The sequence below is a fragment of the Bombina bombina genome, chromosome 3 (genome assembly GCF_027579735.1).
Source record: "Bombina bombina isolate aBomBom1 chromosome 3, aBomBom1.pri, whole genome shotgun sequence".
Classification (NCBI taxonomy): domain Eukaryota; kingdom Metazoa; phylum Chordata; class Amphibia; order Anura; family Bombinatoridae; genus Bombina; species Bombina bombina.
In genome coordinates this window covers 533237434-533261900 of record NC_069501.1, presented here as the reverse complement: position 1 = coordinate 533261900, position 24467 = coordinate 533237434, and the positions used below count along the sequence as shown (strand labels likewise).

General features: G+C 38.5%; 1 protein-coding gene across 3 annotated transcripts in view; it reads right to left on the bottom strand.

Annotated features, from left to right (window-relative positions):
• Positions 1–1802: 1802 nt before the first annotated feature.
• Positions 1803–24467, bottom strand: part of RPS6KA1 (ribosomal protein S6 kinase A1) — a 562802-nt gene continuing 540137 nt past the window's right edge. For all 3 annotated transcript variants that reach the window (XM_053706981.1, XM_053706983.1, XM_053706982.1), the window contains 3 exons: positions 16060–16177; positions 2977–3114; positions 1803–2852 (listed from right to left, as the gene is read on the bottom strand). In XM_053706981.1, the coding sequence (XP_053562956.1) occupies positions 2730–2852; positions 2977–3114; positions 16060–16177 (379 nt within the window). In that variant the 3' untranslated portion in view covers positions 1803–2729. The remainder of the gene's footprint in view (positions 2853–2976; positions 3115–16059; positions 16178–24467) is intronic.

The following is a 24467-nucleotide window of genomic DNA, read 5'->3' as shown; positions in this document are numbered from 1 at the left end:
CAAGGAGGGAAAACAGTACACCTCTCTGAACAGTGTCTGGGAGGCTGTGGTTGCTGCTGCACGCAATGTTGATGGTGAACAGATCAAAACATTGACAGAATCCATGGATGGCAGGCTTTTGAGTGTCCTTGCAAAGAAAGGTGGCTATATTGGTCACTGATTTGTTTTTGTTTTGTTTTTGAATGTCAGAAATGTATATTTGTGAATGTTGAGATGTTATATTGGTTTCACTGGTAAAAATAAATAATTGAAATGGGTATATATTTGTTTTTTTTAAGTTGCCTAATAATTATGCACAGTAATAGTCACCTGCACACACAGATATCCCCCTAAAATAGCTAAAACTAAAAACAAACTAAAAACTACTTCCAAAAATATTCAGCTTTGATATTAGAGTTTTTTGGGTTCATTGAGAACATGGTTGTTGTTCAATAATAAAATTAATCCTCAAAAATACAACTTGCCTAATAATTCTGCACTGCCTGTATATATATATATATATATATATATATATATATATATATATATATATATATATATATATATATATGTGTATGTATATGTGCTAAACCAAATTTTGTAATTACACACACACAAACATACATAGATATGTCACATTTTTCTTTTATCAACTGCAACAACAAATATGTTTATCTAGTGACCTGCAATGGGTAACCAATCCAGTATGTTGTAAAGACAAAAAGGCCTCTGAGATTTCTGGGGCACCTAAGCGCTCTAGAGAACCCTGAGTTTATAAGCCAACCAGTAAGACATTTTAAACGGCATAATGCAGACATCAGTTTGTTATTCACATGGAGCATGTTAGGTCCCGTCACAAGCGAGAAGATAGGGAATAAACTGTATACTGACCCAAAGGGAGGTATTATGTACATTCTCTTGAAAATGGAAGCTGGATATTTGCATTGACTTTACAGCTGTCACTTAACTCAATGCACTACCTAATTTGTTTTTTTAAGAGATAAAGTACAAACTATTTGAGTTGCTTTTCTCACTAATATGAATATCACAATACTAAACTTCACCGATAAGTTACATTTCCAACATACATACATATTTGTTCAGTTTTGATTAGTATATACTGAGGAGAACCAGCACCTTAAGAGGAAAGTCTGCTTGAAATGTTTTATTGCTTAAAAAGATAGATAATCATGTTATTACTCATTCCCCAGTTCTGCATAACAAACACTTTTCTATTAATACACTTTGTACCGCTTTGATTACCTTGTATCTAAGCCTCTGCAGACTGCCCCCCCCTATTTCAGTGCTATTTTGAGACTTGCATTGTAGCCAATCATTGCTAACTCATAAATAACTCTACGGGAGTGAGCACAGTGCTATCTATATGACACACATTAACTAGCACCGTCTAACTGAGAAAAGCTAATAAAATACACTGAGATAAGAGGCGCCCTTCAAGGGCTTAGACATTAGCCTACAAAACTACCTAGGCTTAGCTTTCAACAAAGAATATCAAGAGAACAAAGCAAATTTGATAAAAGTAAATTTGCAAGTTGTTTAAAATTGCATGCCCTATCTAGATAATGAAAGTTTAATTTTGACTAGACTGTCCCTTTAATTGTGCATTTTTTAAAGTAGTTTATTTTTTTAATAAACCTCTATTTGCAAAAAAATTCCAGGGCACCAGTGCTGTTTCACGTTATTTTGGAGGACTCCAGATTTTTTTTTTTTGCATATATACATGGAAGGTTGAGTTTCATTTTTGTTCTGAAGAAAGATAGATAGATTATATAGATAATATCAACTACCAGATACAGTCTTCGTACCTTGCACCATTGCACACATTACCATTTATTAGAAACATGAATGCTGTTGGGAGATTCACAGCTCACAAAACAAACCACTCTGGATTAACAGCTTTTATTCTTATTACAGTAAAAGTTGGATTTCTTGAGACCACCACAGTCTCATATTCTTTCCAGCTGAGCACCTCTGGAAAGGAAAGAGGAGTAATCAAGAGCTGTCTGTGCAGAGTCTCTGGTTGCCGTAAGCCAAGTGCTCTCTGGACACTTTATGTCGCTCACAGTGAGTATGGCAGCCCTTGGTTGTATAAAGACATCAAACAGGCAATGTACCAAATGAAGGGGTGGGGAGGCACGCAAGACTAGACATTTGTATGAAAGTGTGCATATATTAGAAAGAATATGTACACAGAGAAAAACAATAGGTACACAATAAAACCCAGGACCTGTCCAAAATGATTCTAAAAGATGAATGCTGAATTAGCGCAGAGGTTAATTAAGAATCATAATTGTTTCCCTTTGTTTCACGATTGTGTTAAAGATGTTCCCCCTTCTGTCACAGAGGGACAGGTAAACAACCCTGAGATCAATGTACATAGGCAAGCGTTGGAGTGGAGAGTCACAAGAGGAAATCATTCTGAGCACTTTGTAAGGGGCAGCTTTCCCCAGGAAGGATACATTCAGATTTGCTTGGTTTCATTATATTCTGCCAAAAAAAACAAAAGAACCCTTAAACCCTTTTGGTGTCTCTGCTCACCCTGTGAGGCACATGGGTCAGATACAGAGTTTGGTATAATCCTTGCAAACCATAATAAAGTTGCTCACAGTCTTGTGTGGTCACAGGAACAGGGCAATAGGTAGGTGAGAGGATGTCTCACCATGGCAAGGTCCCATCATCAGTTTGTGTGCAGAGGGGATACAGTTCCCCAGCGAAGAGTAGGACACTTGCTAAAGTGTAGTTGAGGGAAGTTTCTTGACCCTCCTCTGTGCAAGGATGGATGATTTGATTGGCTGGAGTTGAGGAGTTGGTTTGGAGCTGTTTAAGGCGGAGTATGTGGCAGCCATGGCCCCCTGTAGAAGTAAAAGGCCACAGTTGTAAGAGTGGAGAGGATACACACATCACCCTACATAGTTTGCATTTTTCTCTAGCACCTCATATAATGGAAGAAAGGAAGACTAAAGATGGTAACCATACCTTAACTAGATGGGCATCCTGTCGGCTGAGTTGACTTTGAGGTAAAAGATCTCTCTTTGTGATCCACTCATGTTGTAGAACTTGACGGGCTGTGAGCCGCCGATGAGGGTCCACATGCAGCATTCGGCTAACAAGATCCTGTGGGGAAGGGTATCAAAAGAGCTTGAATTACACAAAAAAAAGGCAAGGCATGCATAGTCTGTTGCATTAAAAACGGACAAAAGGTCCCTAAAATCAGTTTTAAATATTGCAAATGAGCAATGTTTACTAAAATATAGCGATTTTATTTTCCTTATTAATAAAACCCAACTCATGCATTTGTCGGCTTCTGGTGTTTTACACCACCTTCTGAGAGTGTGTTCTGGGTTTCTCCAGAAATGTACCCAAGAATCATATGGAAGCTTTTATAGAAAGGGCAGAGAAAAATGCCAGAGGTACCAATTTCATTAGAATTTTCCAGAACAGCACACTGTACTATAAAGTTCTCTCCCCTTGAATGTGTTTTCCAATTATCCATTTAAGTTGCTGTGGAGTATTTAATTGTTTACAAATAGCCCTTCTATCTCTATTTTCACATTGGAAATAGCTGCTTTTGCATGTCCAAAACAGCCTCTTATACTAAAAATGTGAATACTGCAATACGGTCTAAAGAATAATTATTTATTTAGCAGCATATATCAACTTCCCAGTGGGGCTGGGAGGTAGGTAGGGCTGTAGGGCTTCCAACTTATTTAAAAGAGTATCCTGACACAATGACTGAATTTCACCCAACCCAGAAAGGGTTAACCTAAGCTGACTTCAAAACCTGCAGCATTTTCATTGACTAAGCATATATGTTTTGATTATGGATATATTATTTTGCAGTAATAGTCTCATGTAAGTAAACTATGTGTAGAGCTATGTGTGAAATAATTTAAGTATAAAATTACCCACTGTTGTTGCTATCCTTTATCTGTGAAAAAACATAATTTATGTAAGAACTTACCTGATAAATTCATTTCTTTCATATTAGCAAGAGTCCATGAGCTAGTGACATATGGGATATACATTCCTACCAGGAGGGGCAAAGTTTCCCAAACCTCAAATGCCTATAAATACACCCCTCACCACACCCACAAATCAGTTTAACGAATAGCCAAGAAGTGGGGTGATAAGAAAAAAGTGTGAAAGCATAAAAAATAAGGAATTGGAATAATTGTGCTTTATACAAAAAAAATCATAACCACCACAAAAAAGGGTGGGCCTCATGGACTCTTGCTAATATGAAAGAAATGAATTTATCAGGTAAGTTCTTACATAAATTATGTTTTCTTTCATGTAATTAGCAAGAGTCCATGAGCTAGTGACGTATGGGATAATGACTACCCAAGATGTGGATCTTCCACGCAAGAGTCACTAGAGAGGGAGGGATAAAATAAAGACAGCCAATTCCACTGAAAATAATCCACACCCAAAACAAAGTTTAAATCTTATAATGAAAAAAACTGAAATTATAAGCAGAAGAATCAAACTGAAACAGCTGCCTGAAGTATTTTTCTACCAAAAACTGCTTCAGAAGAAGAAAACACATCAAAATGGTAGAATTTAGTAAAAATATGCAAAGAAGATCAAGTTGCTGCTTTGCAAATCTGATCAACCGAAGCTTCATTCCTAAACGCCCAGGAAGTAGAAACTGACCTAGTAGAATGAGCTGTAATCCTTTGAGGCAGAGTTTTACCCGACTCGACATAAGCATGATGAATTAAAGATTTCAACCAAGATGCCAAAGAAATGGCAGAGGCCTTCTGACCTTTCCTAGAACTGGAAAAGATAACAAAAAGACTAGAAGTCTTTCGGAAATTCTTAGTAGCTTCAACATAATATTTCAAAGCTCTAACTACATCCAAAGAATGCAATGATCTCTCCTTAGAATACTTAGGATTAGGACATAATGAAGGAACTACAATTTCTCTACTAATGTTGTTAGAATTCACAACCTTAGGTAAAAATTTAAAAGAAGTTCGCAACACTGCCTTATCCTGATGAAAAATCAGAAAAGGAGACTCACAAGAAAGAGCAGATAATTCAGAAACTCTTCTAGCAGAAGAGATGGCCAAAATAAACAAAACTTTCCAAGAAAGTAATTTAATGTCCAGAGAATGCATAGGTTCAAACGGAGAAGCTTGAAGAGCCCCCAGAACCAAATTCAAACTCCAAGGAGGAGAAATTGACTTAATAACAAGTTTTATACGAACCAAAGCTTGTACAAAACAATAAAAATCAGGAAAACTAGCAATCTTTCTGTGAAAAAGAACAGAAAGAGCAAAGATTTGTCCTTTTAAGGAACTTGCAGACAAAACTTATCCAAACCATCCTGAAGAAACTGTAAAATTCTAGGAATTCTAAAAGAATGCCAAGAAAAATGATGAGAAAAACACCAAAAAATGCAAGTCTTCCAGACTCGATAATATATCATCCTAGATACAGATTTACGAGCCTGCAACATAGTATTAATTACGTAGTCAGAGAAACCTCTATGACTGAGAATCAAGCGTTCAATCTCCATACCTTCAATTTAAGGATTTGAGATCCTGATGGAAAAAAAGGACCTTGTGATAGAAGGTCTGGACTTAACGGAAGAGTCCACGGATGGCAAGGAGCCATCCGGACAAGATCCGCATACCAAAACCTGTGAGGCCATGCTGGAGCCACCAGCAGAATAAACGAACGCTCCTTTAGAATTTAGGAAATCACTCTTGAAAGAAGAACTAGAGGCGGAAAGATATAGCAGGATGATATTTCCAAGGAAGTGACAATGCATCCACTGCTTCCGCCTGAGGATCCCTGGATCTGGACAGATACCTGGGAAGCTTCTTGTTTAGATGAGAAGCCATCAGATCTATTTCTGGAAGTCCCCATATTTGAACAATCTGAAGAAATACATCTGGGTGAAGAGACCATTCGCCCGGATGTAGCATTTGGCGACTGAGATAATCCGCTTCCCAATTGTCTATACCTGGGATATGAACCACAGAAATTAGACAGGAGCTGGATTTCGCCCATACAAGTATTCGAGATACTTCCTTTATAGCCAGAGGACTGTGAGTCCCTCTTGATGATTGACATATGCCACATTTGTGACATTGTCCGTCTGTAAACAAATGAACGACTCTCTCTTTAGAAGAGGCCACGACTGAAGAGCTCTGAAAATTGCACGGAGTTCCAAAATGTTGATTGGAAATCTCACCTCCTGAGATTCCCAAACCCCTTGTGCTGTCAGAAACCCCCATACAGCTCCCCAACCTGTCAGACTTGCATCTGTTGAGATCACAGTCCAGGTTGGAAGAACAAAAGAAGCCCCCTGAACTAAACGATGGTGGTCTGTACCACGTCAGAGGGTGTCGAACAATCGGTTTTAAAGATATTAAATGAGATATCTTTGTATAATCCTTGCACCACTGGTTCAGCATACAGAGCTGAAGAGGTCGCATGTGAAAATGAGCAAAGGGGAACACGTCCAATGCAGCAGTCATAAGAACCTAGAATTTCCATGCATAAAGCTACCGAAGGGAATGATTGAGACTGAAGGTTTCGATAAGCTGAAACCAAATTCAGACGTCTCTTGTCCGACAGAGACAGAATCATGGACACTGAATCTATCTGGAAACCTAAAAAAGGTTACTCTTGTCTGAGGAATCAACAAACTGATTGGTTAATTGATCCTCCAACCATGTTCTTGAAGAAACAACACTCATAAAAAGCTGGAAAGGATCTTTCCATTGAAAATGAGCAAAGGGAATTTAATCCAATGCTGTTAAAACTTCTATGCATATATAGCAACTGAAGGAAATAATAGAGACTAAAGGTACCGACAGACGGAACCCAATACAAATTGTCCCTTGTCCGATAGAGACAAAGACAGTGACATAAACCATCTGGAAACCTAAAAAAGGTGACCCTTACGTGAGGAATCAAGAACTTTTGAAAAAAAGATCCTCTAACTATGTCCTGAAGAGCAAAGTGAATCATATGAGATTCCGCATCCTCAGGAAATAATCTGAATGAAAACAGAAAAATGAAAAATATGTATTTATTGTATCTAATGAAAACAAATAATGCTATCAGTGACCATAAAAAGGCAGAATAGTTTGAATAAAACTCCAAAACCCAGTTCCTAAAAAAGGAACTGGAAGAAATACCCCAGAAGATTCCAGGTCTGAGCAGCGCTTGAACCCCATGGGTGCCCAGCCATGCTTCAACAGTATCCAAAATATATAGGACAGAAACACACTTAAAGAAAGTGTTAGCCTTACTGGAATAAAATCAAATAAATTTGGACAAAATAGAACCAAATAAATTTCAAAGAAGTCTTAACCTGCCCCTTACCAGCCAAGCTGGAATACGGCACGTACATCGCAATATTAGGGAGCTGATTTCGAACCCCAATTATAAACATGTTACTTGGGAAAGAACTCAGGAATTTGTTCCTTAATAAGAACAACCAAACTAGTATAAGCTTAAAGTTTTAGTCTTAGAACTCAATCTTGAAGCCCATAGTAACAGTTAAGAATTGAATCCAATTATAAAACAAATAATTGATTATCTTAGAACAGAGGACTTGCAAAATGCAAAACAACAAGACAAATGCAACAGCACCTAGTCTAGTAAATGTTGTCCCTTTAACAATGCTAAAATAAATCATAATCTGATACTTGATCTTAAAGTAAACAGAAAAAATGAAGCAATTGCAATATCACAGGACCAAGAAAAGTACCTGAAACTAAATAATTTTCCATAATTAAGATACAACTATATAAAGGAAAATAAATATTATTTTGCTATAGAAACAATAGCATAATTAGTAGGAGTAGAGATAGCCCCAATAAATTGGAGAACCCTCCAAATTGAATTTAACTGCTGGCAAAGAATATAGTTTAAAACCTTTGAAGAAGGAATAAAAGCGAATTCTCAGCCTATACCATTCCCTAGTATGGGGAATTGGAAAGAAAACCTCTGAAATCACAGAAGAATAAAAAGGCAGAAATAGTGTCAGCTAGTCTTAAAGAACTAATTACCTTAATATCCAAAATAATCAACACCTCTTCAACAAAGAACAAATGTACTTTAATAAAAAATTTATAAAAAAGTAGATTTGTTAGTGTCAATATCTGATGAAGAGAATTTCTGAAAGAGAAAAAAACATCATCAGAGAAGGATAAATCAGTATGTTGTTGGTCATTTGAAACTTCAATAATTAAAAAAGAAGTGAAAAAGACCTAAAAATTGTATTAGAAGGCACGAAGTCAGACAAAGCCTTAATCAGAAAAAAATATTTCTTATAAATCTTCTAAACATTTCTTGTACTTAAGAATGGAAATGTATAAAGCATAAATACTAATGGAATCTGCATGTAAAAGTATATCATAATAACTTATTACAAACCATAGCTAAAGATAAACATTTATAACATTTAAAATAAATGAACTTAGCTTTGGTAGAACTGAAACTCAGTTAAGCATTTTTCCAGAAGTGGCTTCTGACTCAGGGTCAATCGTAGACATCTTGCAATATGTAATAGAAAAAAACAACATATAAAGCAAAATTGATCAAATTCCTTAAATGACAGTTTCAGGAATGGGAAAAAATGCTAGTGAACAAGCTTCTAGCAACCAGAAGCAATAATTAATGAGACTTAAATAATGTGGAGACAATAGTGACGCCCATATTTTTTAGCGCCAAAAAAGACACCCACATTATTTGGCGCCAAAAATTACGCCACATCCGGAACGCCGACACTTTTGGCGCAAAAAAACGTCAAAAAAATGACGCAACTTCCGGCAACACGTATGACGCCGGAAACAGAAAAAAAATTTTGCGCCAAAAAAATCTGCGCCAAGAATGACGCAATAAAATAAAGCATTTTCAGCCCCCGCGAGCCTAATAGCCCACAGGGAAAAAGTCAAATTTTAAGTTAAGAAAAAAATTAATTCATATGCATTATCCCAAATATGAAACTGACTGTCTGAAATAAGGAACGTTGAACATCCTGAGACAAGGCAAATAAATGTTTGAACACATATATTTAGAACTTTATATAAAAAGTGCCCAACCATAGCTTAGAGAGTCACAGAAAATAAGACTTACTTACCCCAGGACACTCATCTACAAGCTGTAGAAAGCCAAACCAGTACTGAAACGAGAATCAGTAGAGGTAATGGTATATATAAGAGTATATAGTCGATCTGAAAAGGGAGGTAAGAGATGAATCTCTACGACCGATAACAGAGAACCTATGAAATAGACCCCGTAGAAGGAGATCATTGAATTCAAATAGGCAATACTCTCCTCACATCCCTCTGACATTCACTGCACGCTGAGAGGAAAACCGGGCTCCAACCTGCTGCGGAGCGCATATCAACGTAGAATCTAGCACAAACTTACTTCACCAAAGTTTGTAAAACTGATTTGTGGGTGTGGTGAGGGGTGTATTTATAGGCATTTGAGGTTTGGGAAACTTTGCCCCTCCTAGTAGGAATGTATATCCCATACGTCACTAGCTCATGGACTCTTGCTAATTACATGAAAGAAAAGATTTATAATAATATTCTACAACTGGACATATGTTTCTATGGGCCCCAGAAACTGATGCAACACTATTTTTATCACCAGAACAATACATTTTTATTGATAGCTAAATTGTATACAAGTTATGCAAATATAACAAATTATTCTTATTGATCCACACTGCAGTAATTTTCCTAACATATTTGTAAATGTTCTGCACATATCGTAAAAGCAACGCTTCCACTCTTCTAAGGGTTAATGTCTAAACATACTTTATTTCAGTGTTATGCATAAATACTCAAATCAGTTTATTTACTCTGTAGATTATGTTTGCCTAATCCAATTAAATCAAAAACAGAATTTATGCTTACCTGATAAATTACTTTCTCCAACGGTGTGTCCGGTCCACGGCGTCATCCTTACTTGTGGGATATTCTCTTCCCCAACAGGAAATGGCAAAGAGCCCAGCAAAGCTGGTCATATGATCCCTCCTAGGCTCCGCCTACCCCAGTCATTCGACCGACGTACAGAAGGAAATATGCATAGGAGAAACCATATGATACCGTGGTGACTGTAGTTAGAGAAAATAATTCATCAGACCTGATTAAAAAAACCAGGGCGGGCCGTGGACCGGACACACCGTTGGAGAAAGTAATTTATCAGGTAAGCATAAATTCTGTTTTCTCCAACATAGGTGTGTCCGGTCCACGGCGTCATCCTTACTTGTGGGAACCAATACCAAAGCTTTAGGACACGGATGAAGGGAGGGAGCAAATCAGGTCACCTAAATGGAAGGCACCACGGCTTGCAAAACCTCTCTCCCAAAAATAGCCTCTGAAATTTGTAAAATTTGGCAAAAGTGTGCAGTGAAGACCAAGTCGCTGCCTTACATATCTGGTCAACAGAAGCCTCGTTCTTGAAGGCCCATGTGGAAGCCACAGCCCTAGTGGAGTGAGCTGTGATTCTTTCAGGAGGCTGCCGTCCGGCAGTCTCATAAGCCAAACGGATAATGCTTTTAAGCCAAAAAGAAAGAGAGGTAGAAGTTGCTTTTTGACCTCTCCTTTTACCAGAATAAACAACAAACAAAGAAGAAGTTTGTCTGAAATCTTTAGTGGCCTCTAAATAGAACTTTAGAGCACGGACTACGTCCAAATTGTGTAACAAACGTTCCTTCTTTGAAACTGGATTCGGGCACAAAGAAGGTACAACTATCTCCTGGTTAATATTCTTGTTGGAAACAACTTTCGGAAGAAAACCAGGCTTAGTACGCAAAACCACCTTATCTGCATGGAACACCAGATAGGGCGGAGAACACTGCAGAGCAGATAACTCAGAAACTCTTCTAGCAGAAGAAATTGCAACCAAAAACAAAACTTTCCAAGATAATAACTTAATATCTACGGAATGTAAGGGTTCAAACGGAACCCCTTGAAGAACTGAAAGAACTAGATTAAGACTCCAGGGAGGAGTCAAAGGTCTGTAAACAGGCTTGATTCTAACCAGAGCCTGAACAAATGCTTGAACGTCTGGCACAGCTGCCAGCCTTTTGTGAAGTAAAACAGATAACGCAGAAATCTGTCCCTTCAGGGAACTTGCAGATAATCCCTTCTCCAAACCCTCTTGTAGAAAGGATAAAATCCTAGGAATTTTTATCTTGTTCCATGGGAATCCTTTAGATTCACACCAACAGATATATTTTTTCCATATCTTATGGTAAATTTTTCTAGTTACAGGCTTTCTAGCCTGAATCAGAGTATCTATTACAGAATCTGAAAACCCACGCTTTGATAAAATCAAGCGTTCAATCTCCAAGCAGTCAGTTGGAGAGAAACCAGATTCGGATGTTCGAATGGACCTTGAACAAGAAGGTCCTGTCTCAAAGGTAGCTTCCATGGTGGAGCCGATGACATATTCACCAGGTCTGCATACCACGCAGGAGCTATCAAGATCACCGAAGCACTCTCCTGGTTGATCCTGGCTACCAGCCTGGGAATGAGAGGAAACGGTGGGAAAACATAAGCTAGGTTGAAGGTCCAAGGTGCTACTAGTGCATCTACTAGAGTCGCCTTGGGATCCCTGGATCTGGACCCGTAACAAGGAACCTTGAAGTTCTGACGAGACGCCATCAGATCCATGTCTGGAATGCCCCATAATTGAGTTATTTGGGCAAAGATTTCCGGGTGGAGTTCCCACTCCCCCGGATGGAATGTCTGACGACTCAGAAAATCCGCTTCCCAATTTTCCACTCCTGGGATGTGGATTGCAGACAAGTGGCAGGAGTGATCCTCCGCCCATTGAATTATCTTGGTCACTTCCTCCATCGCCAGGGAACTCCTTGTTCCCCCCTGATGGTTGATATATGCAACTGTCGTCATGTTGTCTGATTGAAACCTTATGAATTTGGCCTTTGCTAGATGAGGCCAAGCTTTGAGAGCATTGAATATCGCTCTCAGTTCCAGAATGTTTATCGGGAGAAGAGATTCTTCCCGAGACCATAGACCCTGAGCTTTCAGGGGTTCCCAGACCGCGCCCCAGCCCACCAGACTGGCGTCGGTCGTGACAATGACCCACTCTGGTCTGCGGAAGCTCATTCCCTGTGACAGGTTGTCCAGGATTAGCCACCAACGGAGTGAATCTCTGGTCCTTTGATCTACTTGAATCGTCTGAGACAAGTCTGTATAATCCCCATTCCACTGTCTGAGCATGCACAGTTGTAATGGTCTTAGATGAATTCGTGCAAAAGGAACTATGTCCATTGCTGCAACCATCAATCCTATTACTTCCATGCACTGCGCTATGGAAGGACGAAGAACAGAATGAAGAACTTGACAAGAGCTTAGAAGTTTTGATTTTCTGACCTCTGTCAGAAAAATCCTCATTTCTAAGGAGTCTATTATTGTTCCCAAGAAGGGAACTCTTGTTGACGGGGAAAGAGAACTTTGTTCTATGTTCACTTTCCATCCGTGAGATCTGAGAAAGGCTAGGACGATGTCCGTATGAGCCTTTGCTTTTGACAGAGACGACGCTTGAATCAGGATGTCGTCCAAGTACGGTACTACTGCAATGCCCCTTGGTCTTAGAACCGCTAGAAGGGACCCTAGTACCTTTGTGAAAATTCTCGGAGCAGTGGCTAATCCGAATGGAAGTGCCACAAACTGGTAATGCTTGTCCAGAAAAGCGAACCTTAGGAACTGATGATGTTCCTTGTGGATAGGAATATATAGGTACGCATCCTTTAAATCCACCGTGGTCATAAATTGACCTTCCTGGATGGTAGGAAGGATCGTTCGAATGGTTTCCATTTTGAACGATGGAACCCTGAGAAATTTGTTTAGGATCTTGAGATCTAGAATTGGTCTGAATGTTCCCTCTTTTTTGGGAACTATGAACAGGTTGGAGTAAAACCCCATCCCTTGTTCTCTTATTGGAACTGGATGAATTACTCCCATCTTTAACAGGTCTTCTACACAATGTAAGAATGCCTGTCTTTTTATTTGGTTTGAAGATAATTGAGACCTGTGGAACCTTCCCCTTGGGGGTAGTTCCTTGAATTCCAGGAGATAACCTTGAGAAACTATTTCTAGTGCCCAAGGATCCTGAACATCTCTTGCCCAGGCCTGAGCAAAGAGAGAAAGTCTGCCCTTCATGCTGTTTTGGTAGCAGTGGCAGGCTTCTTGGCCTGCTTACCCTTGTTCCAGCCTTGCATCGGTCTCCAGGCTGGTTTGGGTTGAGAAGTATTACCCTCTTGCTTAGAGGATGTAGAAGTAGAGGCTGGTCCGTTTCTGCGAAAGGGACGAAAATTAGGCTTATTTCTAGCCTTAAAAGACCTATCCTGAGGAAGGGCGTGGCCCTTTCCTCCGGTGATGTCTGAAATAATCTCTTTCAAATCAGGACCAAACAGTGTTTTGCCCTTGAAAGGGATGTTAAGCAATTTTGTCTTGGAAGACACATCCGCTGACCAAGACTTTAGCCAGAGCGCTCTGCGCGCCACGATAGCAAACCCTGAATTTTTCGCCGCTAATCTCGCTAATTGCAAAGCGGCATCTAGAATAAAAGAGTTAGCCAATTTAAGTGCATGAACTCTGTCCATAACCTCCTCATACGAAGATTCTTTATTGAGCGACTTTTCTAGTTCTTCGAACCAGAAACACGCTGCCGTAGTGACAGGAACAATGCATGAAATTGGTTGAAGAAGGTAACCTTGCTGAACAAACATTCTTTTAAGCAAACCCTCTAATTTTTTATCCATAGGATCTTTAAAAGCACAACTATCTTCTATGGGAATAGTAGTGCGTTTGTTTAGAGTAGAGACCGCCCCCTCGACCTTAGGGACTGTCTGCCATAAGTCCTTTCTGGGGTCGACTATAGGAAATAATTTCTTAAATATAGGGGGAGGAACAAAAGGTATGCCGGGCCTTTCCCATTCCTTGTTTACTATGTCCGCCACCCGCTTGGGTATAGGAAAAACATCGGGGGGCACCGGAACCTCTAGGAACTTGTCCATCTTACATAATTTCTCTGGAATGACCAAATTGTCACAATCATCCAGAGTAGATAATACCTCCTTAAGCAGTGCGCGGAGATGTTCTAATTTAAATTTAAATGTTACAACATCAGGTTCAGCTTGTTGAGAAATTTTTCCTGAATCTGAAATTTCTCCCTCAGACAAAACCTCCCTCCTGGCCCCTTCAGATTGGTGAGAGGGTATGTCAGAAACGTTATCATCAGCGTCCTCTTGCTCTTCAGTGTTTAAAACAGAGCAATCGCGCTTTCTTTGATAAGTAGGCATTTTAGATAAAATATTTGCAATAGAATTATCCATAACAGCCGTTAATTGTTGCATAGTAATAAGTATTGGCGCACTAGATGTACGAGGGGCATCTTGTGTGGGCAAAACTGGTGTAGACACAGAAGGGGGTGATGCAGTACCATGCTTACTCCCCTCATCTGAAGAATCATCTTGGGCACTATTATTATCTGTGGCATCATTGTCCCTACTTTGTTTGGACACCATATCACAATTATCACATATATTAAAATGGGGAGACACATTGGCTTTCATACATATAGAACATCGTTTATCTGATGGTTCAGACATGTTAAACAGGCTTAAACTTGTCAACAAAGCACAAAAAACGTTTTAAAATAAAACCGTTACTGTCACTTTAAATTTTAAACAGAACACACTTTATTACTGAATATGCGAAAAAGTATGAAGCAATTGTTCAAAATTCACCAAAATTTCACCACAGTGTCTTAAAGCCTTAAAAGTATTGCACACCAAATTTGAAAGCTTTAACCCTTAAAATAACGGAACCGGAGCCGTTTTTACATTTAACCCCTATACAGTCCCAGGAATCTGCTTTGCTGAGACCCAACCAAGCCCAGAGGGGAATACGATACCAAATGACGCCTTCTATAAGCTTTTTCAGTGGATCTTAGCTCCTCACACATGCATCTGCATGCCTTGCCTTCCAAAAACAACTGCGCATTAGTGGCGCGAAAATGAGGCTCTGCCTATGACTAGAGAAGGCCCCCATCTGAAAAAGGTGTCCATACAGTGCCTGCCGTTTTTTAACAACAATCCCCAAGATTATAATAACTATAAAGAGCTATAATCTGTCAAATATGCTTAGCAAAGTAATCGTTTTAGCCCAGAAAAATGTCTACCAGTTTTTTAAGCCCTTATAAAGCCTTTATTCTTTTACTTAATCTAAGAAAATGGCTTACCGGTCCCCATAGGGAAAATGACAGCCTTCCAGCATTACCAAGTCGTGTTAGAAATGTGGCCAGTCATACCTCAGGCAGAAAAGTCTGCCAACTGCTTCCCCCAACTGAAGTTACTTCATCTCAACAGTCCTGTGTGGAAACAGCAATCGATTTTAGTAACGTTTGCTAAAATCATCTTCCTCTTACAAACAGAAATCTTCATCTCTTTTCTGTTTCAGAGTAAATAGTACATACCAGCACTATTTTAAAATAACAAACACTTGATTGAAGAATAAAAACTACATTTAAACACCAAAAAACTCTTAGCCATCTCCGTGGAGATGTTGCCTGTGCAACGGCAAAGAGAATGACTGGGGTAGGCGGAGCCTAGGAGGGATCATATGACCAGCTTTGCTGGGCTCTTTGCCATTTCCTGTTGGGGAAGAGAATATCCCACAAGTAAGGATGACGCCGTGGACCGGACACACCTATGTTGGAGAAATGATAGTTATATGCTACTTGTATAAATCACACGTGTGGCAATGTTCTGACTGATGATTGTATGTTCCTATCATTTTTATCAGTACAATATTGTTAATAAACTGCATTTTTATTTATAATTTAACTCTTGTATTATCTTATCTTATCCTAATTGTACTTTAAAAACCCATGAAAAAGTGTTCAGGAACATTTTATTCAGTGTTATATGATTATCCAATTGCTTCTATATGCATTAATTGTACATTATTAGGGTATACATAATAGAATTACACATTCCAATATTCTGGGGACCAATAGCATAGTAACTGTGTAAAAACAATTTCTTTTTACCTTTGCAGCATCAGAAACTGTGTTCCAATTTCCCCCTCTAAGCGTAAACGTTCCACCACCAATCCGAGCTAGAATCTCATCAGGGGTGTCCTCAGGGCCATTTGCAAATGGGGTGTATCTGGAAATAGCAATGCACATGCATTTATTAGCCTTTATGGTGATCTATAGAAAAAAAGAATCTTATTTTGCTGTCTAAATACATTTTTCAGGAAATATATTTTAAACACCTTTACTAAAGTATTTTGTAATACTTGATTTTACTGTATTCACTGTCTTTATGACTTGAGGATGCATCACCCTATGCACATCTGATTGGCTAGAGAGCACCAGGTAAAGGGGAGCAATCCTTTTATTAAATTGTGTCCCTTTAAAGGTCTAACTAATTCCATTTTAAAAAAACAAAAAACTTTTATTTAAGGAACACTAAAGCCAAAATTAAACTGTCATGATTCAGACAGAGCATGCAGTTTTAAGAGCCTTTCCAATTTTCTTCCAGTATCACATTTTGCCCAGTCTTTTTATTTACACACCAGCTACTACTGAGTGTATATAAATGTCTGTGATTGGCTGATGGTTGTCATGATCCTGGTACCAGCAAATGGGGAAAACGTGTCAGAAAAACTCTACTGCTTATTTGAAATTCAGAGTAAGTGTTATTGCAATCAGCAGCACTAGTGGCACATCTGAGTCGTGCGACTAGCACTGCTGATTGGATCAGCGTTGGTTTCCGCTCTGAACCAGCAGTGCTCCTTGAGTCCCGAGCAGCATTTCTACTGTGTGTTTAACTCTTGCAAAGGGGTTAAACGCACAGTAGTGTATGGTCGATAGTCTTAAAACTTATCGCCCTTTAATATTTTCACATGTTTTCATGCACTTCGATATAGGTCATCTGTAATTATCTTGATTTATGGTAAACAAATGATAGATAGAATGATGTATTTTAAAGGGACAGTCAAGTCCAAAAAAACTCATGATTTAAATAGGGAATGTCATTTTTTTTTTTTAATCATTTTTATTATATTCAACAGATTATACATTTTTCATATGATTTCAAGAGAAAGAAAATCTAGAGGCTTAACATCAATAAAAACAAAACAAAAGAAAAGAAAGAAAGCCCCTAATATTTTATAGACTCTTTCTGCCTATGTTAATTTAATTAGATTCCATTCTGTCATTCCTTAGTCTTATAATTTTTCTGTTGAATATACTTTTTCTCTTTTATCCCCCCCCTTCCCCAACTTTTCTGTACAAGGTCAAAAGCAGCAAGACACGACCTGGGAATGAACCAACAGCGTTCCTTCCCCTTACAGTATATATATATATATATATATATATATATATATATACACACAATCAAAAACAGCCAACTACAAAAAAAAAAAAAAAAAAAAAAAAAAAAAAAAAAAAGAAGAGGGAAGCCCCCCCCCCACACCGGAGGAAGATACATTACATCTCGCTTACCATATTCCTAAGAGTACCAATTCTGAATTTTGAAAGGGAAATATTATTTGATCAATTTCTGGCCTTGTGAGTGATTTGATAAATGGTGCCCATTTTTTAAAGAAAGACTTAATATCTGATTCCTCATCAATAACATAATTTATGTAAGAACTTACCTGATAAATTCATTTCTTTCATATTAGCAAGAGTCCATGAGCTAGTGACGTATGGGATATACATTCCTACCAGGAGGGGCAAAGTTTCCCAAACCTTAAAATGCCTATAAATACACCCCTCACCACACCCACAATTCAGTTTAACGAATAGCCAAGAAGTGGGGTGATAAGAAAAAAGTGCGAAAGCATATAAAATAAGGAATTGGAATAATTGTGCTTTATACAAAAAAATCATAACCACCACAAAAAAAGGGCGGGCCTCATGGACTCTTGCTAATATGAAAGAAATGAATTTATCAGGTAAGTTCTTACATAAATTATGTTTTCTTTCATGTAATTAGCAAGAGTCCATGAGCTAGTGACGTATGGGATAATGACTACCCAAGATGTGGATCTTTCCACACAAGAGTCACTAGAGAGGGAGGGATAAAATAAAGACAGCCAATTCCTGCTGAAAATAATCCACACCCAAAATAAAGTTTAATGAAAAAACATAAGCAGAAGATTCAAACTGAAAACGCTGCCTGAAGTACTTTTCTACCAAAAACTGCTTCAGAAGAAGAAAATACAACAAAATGGTAGAATTTGGTAAAAGTATGCAAAGAGGACCAAGTTGCCGCTTTGCAAATCTGATCAACCGAAGCTTCATTCCTAAACGCCCAGGAAGTAGAAACTGACCTAGTAGAATGAGCTGTAATCCTATGAGGCGGAGTCTTACCCGACTCAACATAGGCAAGATGAATTAAAGATTTCAACCAAGATGCCAAAGAAATGGCAGAAGTTTTCTGGCCTTTCTAAAACCGGAAAAGATAACAAATAAACTTGAAGTCTTTCGGAAAGACTTAGTAGCTTCAACATAATATTTCAAAGCTCTAAAAACATCCAAAGAATGCAACGATTTCTCCTTAGAATTCTTAGGATTAAGACATAATGAAGGAACCACAATGTCTCTACTAATGTTGTTGGAATTCACAACTTAGGTAAAAATTCAAAAGAAGTTCGCAACACCGCCTTATCCTGATGAAAAATCAGAAAAGGAGACTCACAAGAAAGAGCAGATAATTCAGAAACTCTTCTGGCAGAAGAGATGGCCAAAAGGAACAACACTTTCCAAGAAAGTAATTTAATATCCAATGAATGCATAGGTTCAAATGGAGGAGCTTGAAAAGCCCCCAGAACCAAATTCAAACTCCAAGGAGGAGAAATTGACTTAATGACAGGCTTTATACGAACCAAAGCTTGTACAAAACAATGAATATCAGGAAGAATAGCAATCTGTCTGTGAAAAAGAACAGAAAGAGCAGAGATTTGACCTTTCAAGGAACTTGCGGACAAACCCTTATCTAAACCATCCTGAAGAAACTGTAATATTCTCGGTATTCTAAAAGAATGCCAAGAAAAATGATGAGAAAGACACCAAGAAATATAAGTCTTCCAGACTCTATAATATATCTCTCTGGATACAGATTTACGAGCCTGTAACATAGTATTAATCACAGAGTCAGAGAAACCTCTTTGACCAAGAATCAAGCGTTCAATCTCCATACCTTTAAATTTAAGGATTTCAGATCCTGATGGAAAAAAGGACCTTGAGACAAAAGGTCTGCTCTTAACGGAAGAGTCCACGGTTGGCAAGAGGCCATCCGGACAAGATCCGCATACCAAAACCTGAGGCCATGCCGGAGCTACCAGCAAAACAAACGAGCATTCCTTCAGAATCTTGGAGATTACTCTTGGAAGAAGAACTAGAGGCGGAAAGATATAGGCAGGATGATACTTCCAAGGAAGTGATAATGCATCCACTGCCTCCGCCTGAGGATCCCGGGATCTGGACAGATACCTGGGAAGTTTCTTGTTTAGATGAGAAGCCATCAGATCTATTTCTGGAAGTTCCCACATTTGAACAATCTGAAGAAATACCTCTGGGTGAAGAGACCATTCGCCCGGATGCAACGTTTGGCGACTGAGATAATCCGCTTTCCAATTGTCCATACCTGGGATATGAACCGCAGAGATTAGACAGGAGCTGGATTCCGCCCAAACCAAAATTCGAGATACTTCTTTCATAGCCAGAGGACTGTGAGTCCCTCCTTGATGATTGATGTATGCCACAGTTGTGACATTGTCTATCTGAAAACAAATGAACAACTCTCTCTTGAGAAGAGGCCAAGACTGAAGAGCTCTGAAAATTGCACGGAGTTCCAAAATATTGATCGGAAATCTCACCTCCTGAGATTCCCAAACCCCTTGTGCCGTCAGATACCCCCACACAGCTCCCCAACCTGTAAGACTTGCATCTGTTGAGATTATAGTCCAGGTCGGAAGAACAAAGAAGCCCCCTGAACTAAACGATGGTGATCTGTCCACCATGTCAGAGAGTGTTGTAAAATCGGTTTAAAGATATTAATTGAGATATCTTTGAGTAATCCCTGCACCATTGGTTCAGCATACAGAGCTGAAGAGGTCGCATGTGAAAACGAGCAAAGGAGATCGCATCTGATGCGGCAGTCCTAAGACCCAACATTTCCATGCATAAGGCTACCAAAGGGAATGATTGTGACTGAAGGTTTTGACAAGCTGATATCAATGTTAAACTTCTCTTGTCTGACAAGGACAGAGTCATAGACACTGAATTTATCTAGAAACCTAAAAAGGTTACCCTTGTCTGAGGAATCAATGAACTGAATGGTAAATTGATCCTCCAACCATGAATTTGAAGAAACAACACAAGTCGATTCGTATGAGATTCTTCGAAAATGAGAAGACTGAGCAAGTACCAAGATATCGTCCAAATAAGGAAATACCAAAACCCTATTCTCTGATTACAGAAAAAAGGGGCACCGAGAACCTTTGAAAAAAATTCTTGGAACTGAGGCTAGGCCAAACGGTAGAGCCACAAAACTGGTAATGCTTGTCTAAAAAGAGAATCTCAGACACTAAAAGTGATCTGGATGAATCGGAATATGCAGATACACATCCTGTAAATCTATTGTAGACATATAATGCCCTTGCTAAACAAAAGGCAGGATAGTCCTACAGTAACCATCTTGAATGTTGGTATCCTAACATAACGATTCAATAATGACAGATCCGGAACTGGTCTGAAGGAATTGACCTTCTTTGGTACAAATGAAGAGATAAAATAAAACCCCAGCCCCTGTTCCAGAACTGGAACTGGCATAAATACTCCAGCCAACTCTAGATCTGAAACACATTACAGAAATGCTGAGCCTTTGCTGTGTTAACTGGGACACGGGAAAGAAAATAATCTCTTAGCAGGAGGCCTTAACTTGAAGCCAATTCTGTACCTTTCTGAAACAATGTTTCTGAAACCAGAGATTAAGAACGGAATTGATCCAAATTTCTTTGAAGAAAACGTAATCTGCCCCATACCAGCTGAGCTGGAATAAGGGCCGCACCTTCATAGGTACTTAGGAGCTGGCTATAGGTTTCTATAAGGCTTGGATATATTCCAAACTGGAAATAGTTTCCAAACTGATACCGCTCCTGAGGATGAAGGATCAGGCTTTTGTTCCTTGTGAGGAAAGGAACTAAAATGATTATTTACCCTGGAAAGAAAGGGAAAGCAAAGATGACTTAGAAGACATGTCAGCATTCCAAGTTTAATCCATAAAGCTTCTCTAGCTAAAATAGCTAGAGACATATACCTGACATCAACTCTAATGATATCAAAAGATGGTATCACCAATAAAATTATTAGCATGTTATAGAATAATAATAATGCTATAAAATTATGATCTGTTACTTGTTGCGCTAAAGCTTCTAATCAAAAAGTTGAAGCTGCAGCAACATCCGCTAAAAATATAGCAGGTCTAAGAAGATTACCTGAACATAAGTAAGCTTTTCTTAGAAAGGATTCAATTTTCCTATCTAAAGGATCCTTAAATTAAGTACTATCTGCCGTAGGAATAGTAATACATTAGCAGGAGTAGAGACAGCCCCATAACCTTAGGGATTTTTGTCCCAAAAAACTCTAATCTGTCAGATGGCACAGGATATAATTTGCTTAAACGTCTAGAAGGAGTAAATAAATTACCCAAATTATTCCATTCCCTGGAAATTACTTCAGAAATAGCATCAGGGAGATAAAACACTTCTGGAATAACTACAGGAGATTTAAAAACCTTATTTAAACGTTTACATTTAGAATCAAGAGGACCAGAATCCTCTATTTCTAATGCAAATAACACTTCTTTAAGTAAAGAACGAATAAATTCCATCTTGAACAAATACAAAGATTTATCAGCATCAACCTCTGAGACAGAAACCTCTGAACCAGAAGAACCATTATCAGTATCAGAATGATGATGTTCATTTAAAAATTCATCTGAAAAAAGAGAAGTTTTAAAAGACTTATGTATACTAGAAGGAGAAATAACAGACATAGCCTTCTTAATGGATTTAAAAAATAAAATCTCTTATGTTATCAGGAACACTCTGAAAATTAGATGTTGACGGAACAGCAACAGGTAATGTAACAGTACTAAAGGAAATTTTATCTGCATTAATAAGTTTGACATGACATGCAATACAAATAACAGCTGGAGAAACAGATACCAAAAGTTTATAGCAGATACACTTAGCTTGGTAGCTCCAGCACTGTGCAGTGATTTTCCTGAAGTAACTTCTGACTCAGTTGCAACGTGGAACATCTTGCAATATGTAAAAGAAAAAAACAACATATAAAGCAAAATTGATCAAATTCCTTAAATGACAGTTTCAGGAATGGGAAAAAATGCCAAAGAACAAGCTTCTAGCAACCAGAAGCAATAAAAAATGAGACTTAAATAATGTGGAGACAAAAGTGACGCCCATATTTTTTCGCGCCAAATAAGACGCCCACATTATTTGGCGCCTAAATGCTTTTTGGCGCCAAAAATGACGCCACATCCGGAACGCCGACATTTTTGGCGCAAAATAACGTCAAAGAATGACGCAACTTCCGGCGACACGTATGACGCCGGAAACGGAAATAGAATTTTTGCGCCAAAAAAGTCCGCGCCAAGAATGACGCAATAAAATGAAGCATTTTCAGCCCCCGCGAGCCTAACAGCCCACAGGGAAAAAGTCAAATTTTAAGGTAAAAAATGTTAATTTAAAATGCATTATCCCAAATATGAAACTGACTGTCTGAAAAATAAGGAAAGTTGAACATTCTGAGTCAAGGCAAATAAATGTTTGAATACATATATTTAGAACTTTATAAACAAAGTGCCCAACCATAGCTAGGAGTGTCACAGAAAATAAGACTTACTTACCCCAGGACACTCATCTACATATAGCAGATAGCCAAACCAGTACTGAAACGAGAATCAGCAGAGGTAATGGTATATATAAGAGTATATCGTCGATCTGAAAAGGGAGGTAAGAGATGAATCTCTACGACCGATAACAGAGAACCTATGAAATAGACCCCTTAGAAGGAGATCACTGCATTCAAATAGGCAATACTCTCCTCACATCCCTCTGACATTCACTGCACGCTGAGAGGAAAACCGGGCTCCAACTTGCTGCGGAGCGCATATCAACGTAGAATCTAGCACAAACTTACTTCACCACCTCCATCGGAGGCAAAGTTTGTAAAACTGAATTGTGGGTGTGGTGAGGGGTGTATTTATAGGCATTTTAAGGTTTGGGAAACTTTGCCCCTCCTGGTAGGAATGTATATCCCATACGTCACTAGCTCATGGACTCTTGCTAATTACATGAAAGAAATTGGTATCTCGCTGCTCTAGGATACATTGTTTAAGAAAATTCTTAATCTCTGAAACTGTTGGTAAATTTCTTGACTTCCACTTCTTAAAGATTAAGTATCTAACTGCTAGAATAATTGAGATGATTAATTTTCCATTAGGCAGGTGTTCTTCTTGGTTATTTAAACAAAATATAACCTGGGTTAATGAAAGGTCCAGAGGAGAGATTTTAAGTGACATCTTTGCCCAGAATTCCATTTTGAGCCAGGACTGTTTAATCAATGGACAGTCCCAGATCATGTGTCTCAAATTTGCAGCCTTCAAAGAGCATTTAGGACATTTATCAAAATTTGGATTCTTAAGCTTAGTTGCTTTTTCAGGGGTATAGTAATATCTATGAATAAGTTTTAAATGAGCCTCCCTCCATGTGGCTGAGATTGTAGCTTGAGATACTCTACAAATGGAGGTTTTTATAAGTTGGCTATCAATGTGGTCTTGCGCCAAGACTAGATTTCAGTCCTGAGCTAATTTTTCAAGAAGATATTTCCCTTTGTCATCCCCCAATAAATGGTAACATGGGGTGATTGACAACAACCCATTCTTTACAAAAATAAGCCACCCCTCTAGACTGCCTAAATCCCACCGCCACTTTACTGTCCGCATCATATCTGTAATATAGTGCCTTGTTTGTAGATACGCAAAAACCTCCTTATTAGAGAGATTAAAGCTATTTTTAAGTTCATCAAATGTTTTTTCTTTCTTGATCCACAAAATATATAAGTCTATCCAATCCTAAGGTATCCCAGTTTTTAATTACAGGTGAGTCCAGACCTGCCTGAAATTTAGGATTACCTATTAGGGGTAAATATTGTGATACCTGACAGTTTATATCCAGGATCTTCCCTATTCTCCTCCAGGCCTTCAGAGGATTAAGGAACATTTTAAGTACTCTAATATTAGTTGGCCACTCTTTGGGTTCACAGTGTAATAGAGCTGTAGGTAGATATGGATAACAGATTTTCTCTTCAAGTTTATTGTTCAATACATAATCCTTAGAGAAAATCCAGTCGGCTGCAAT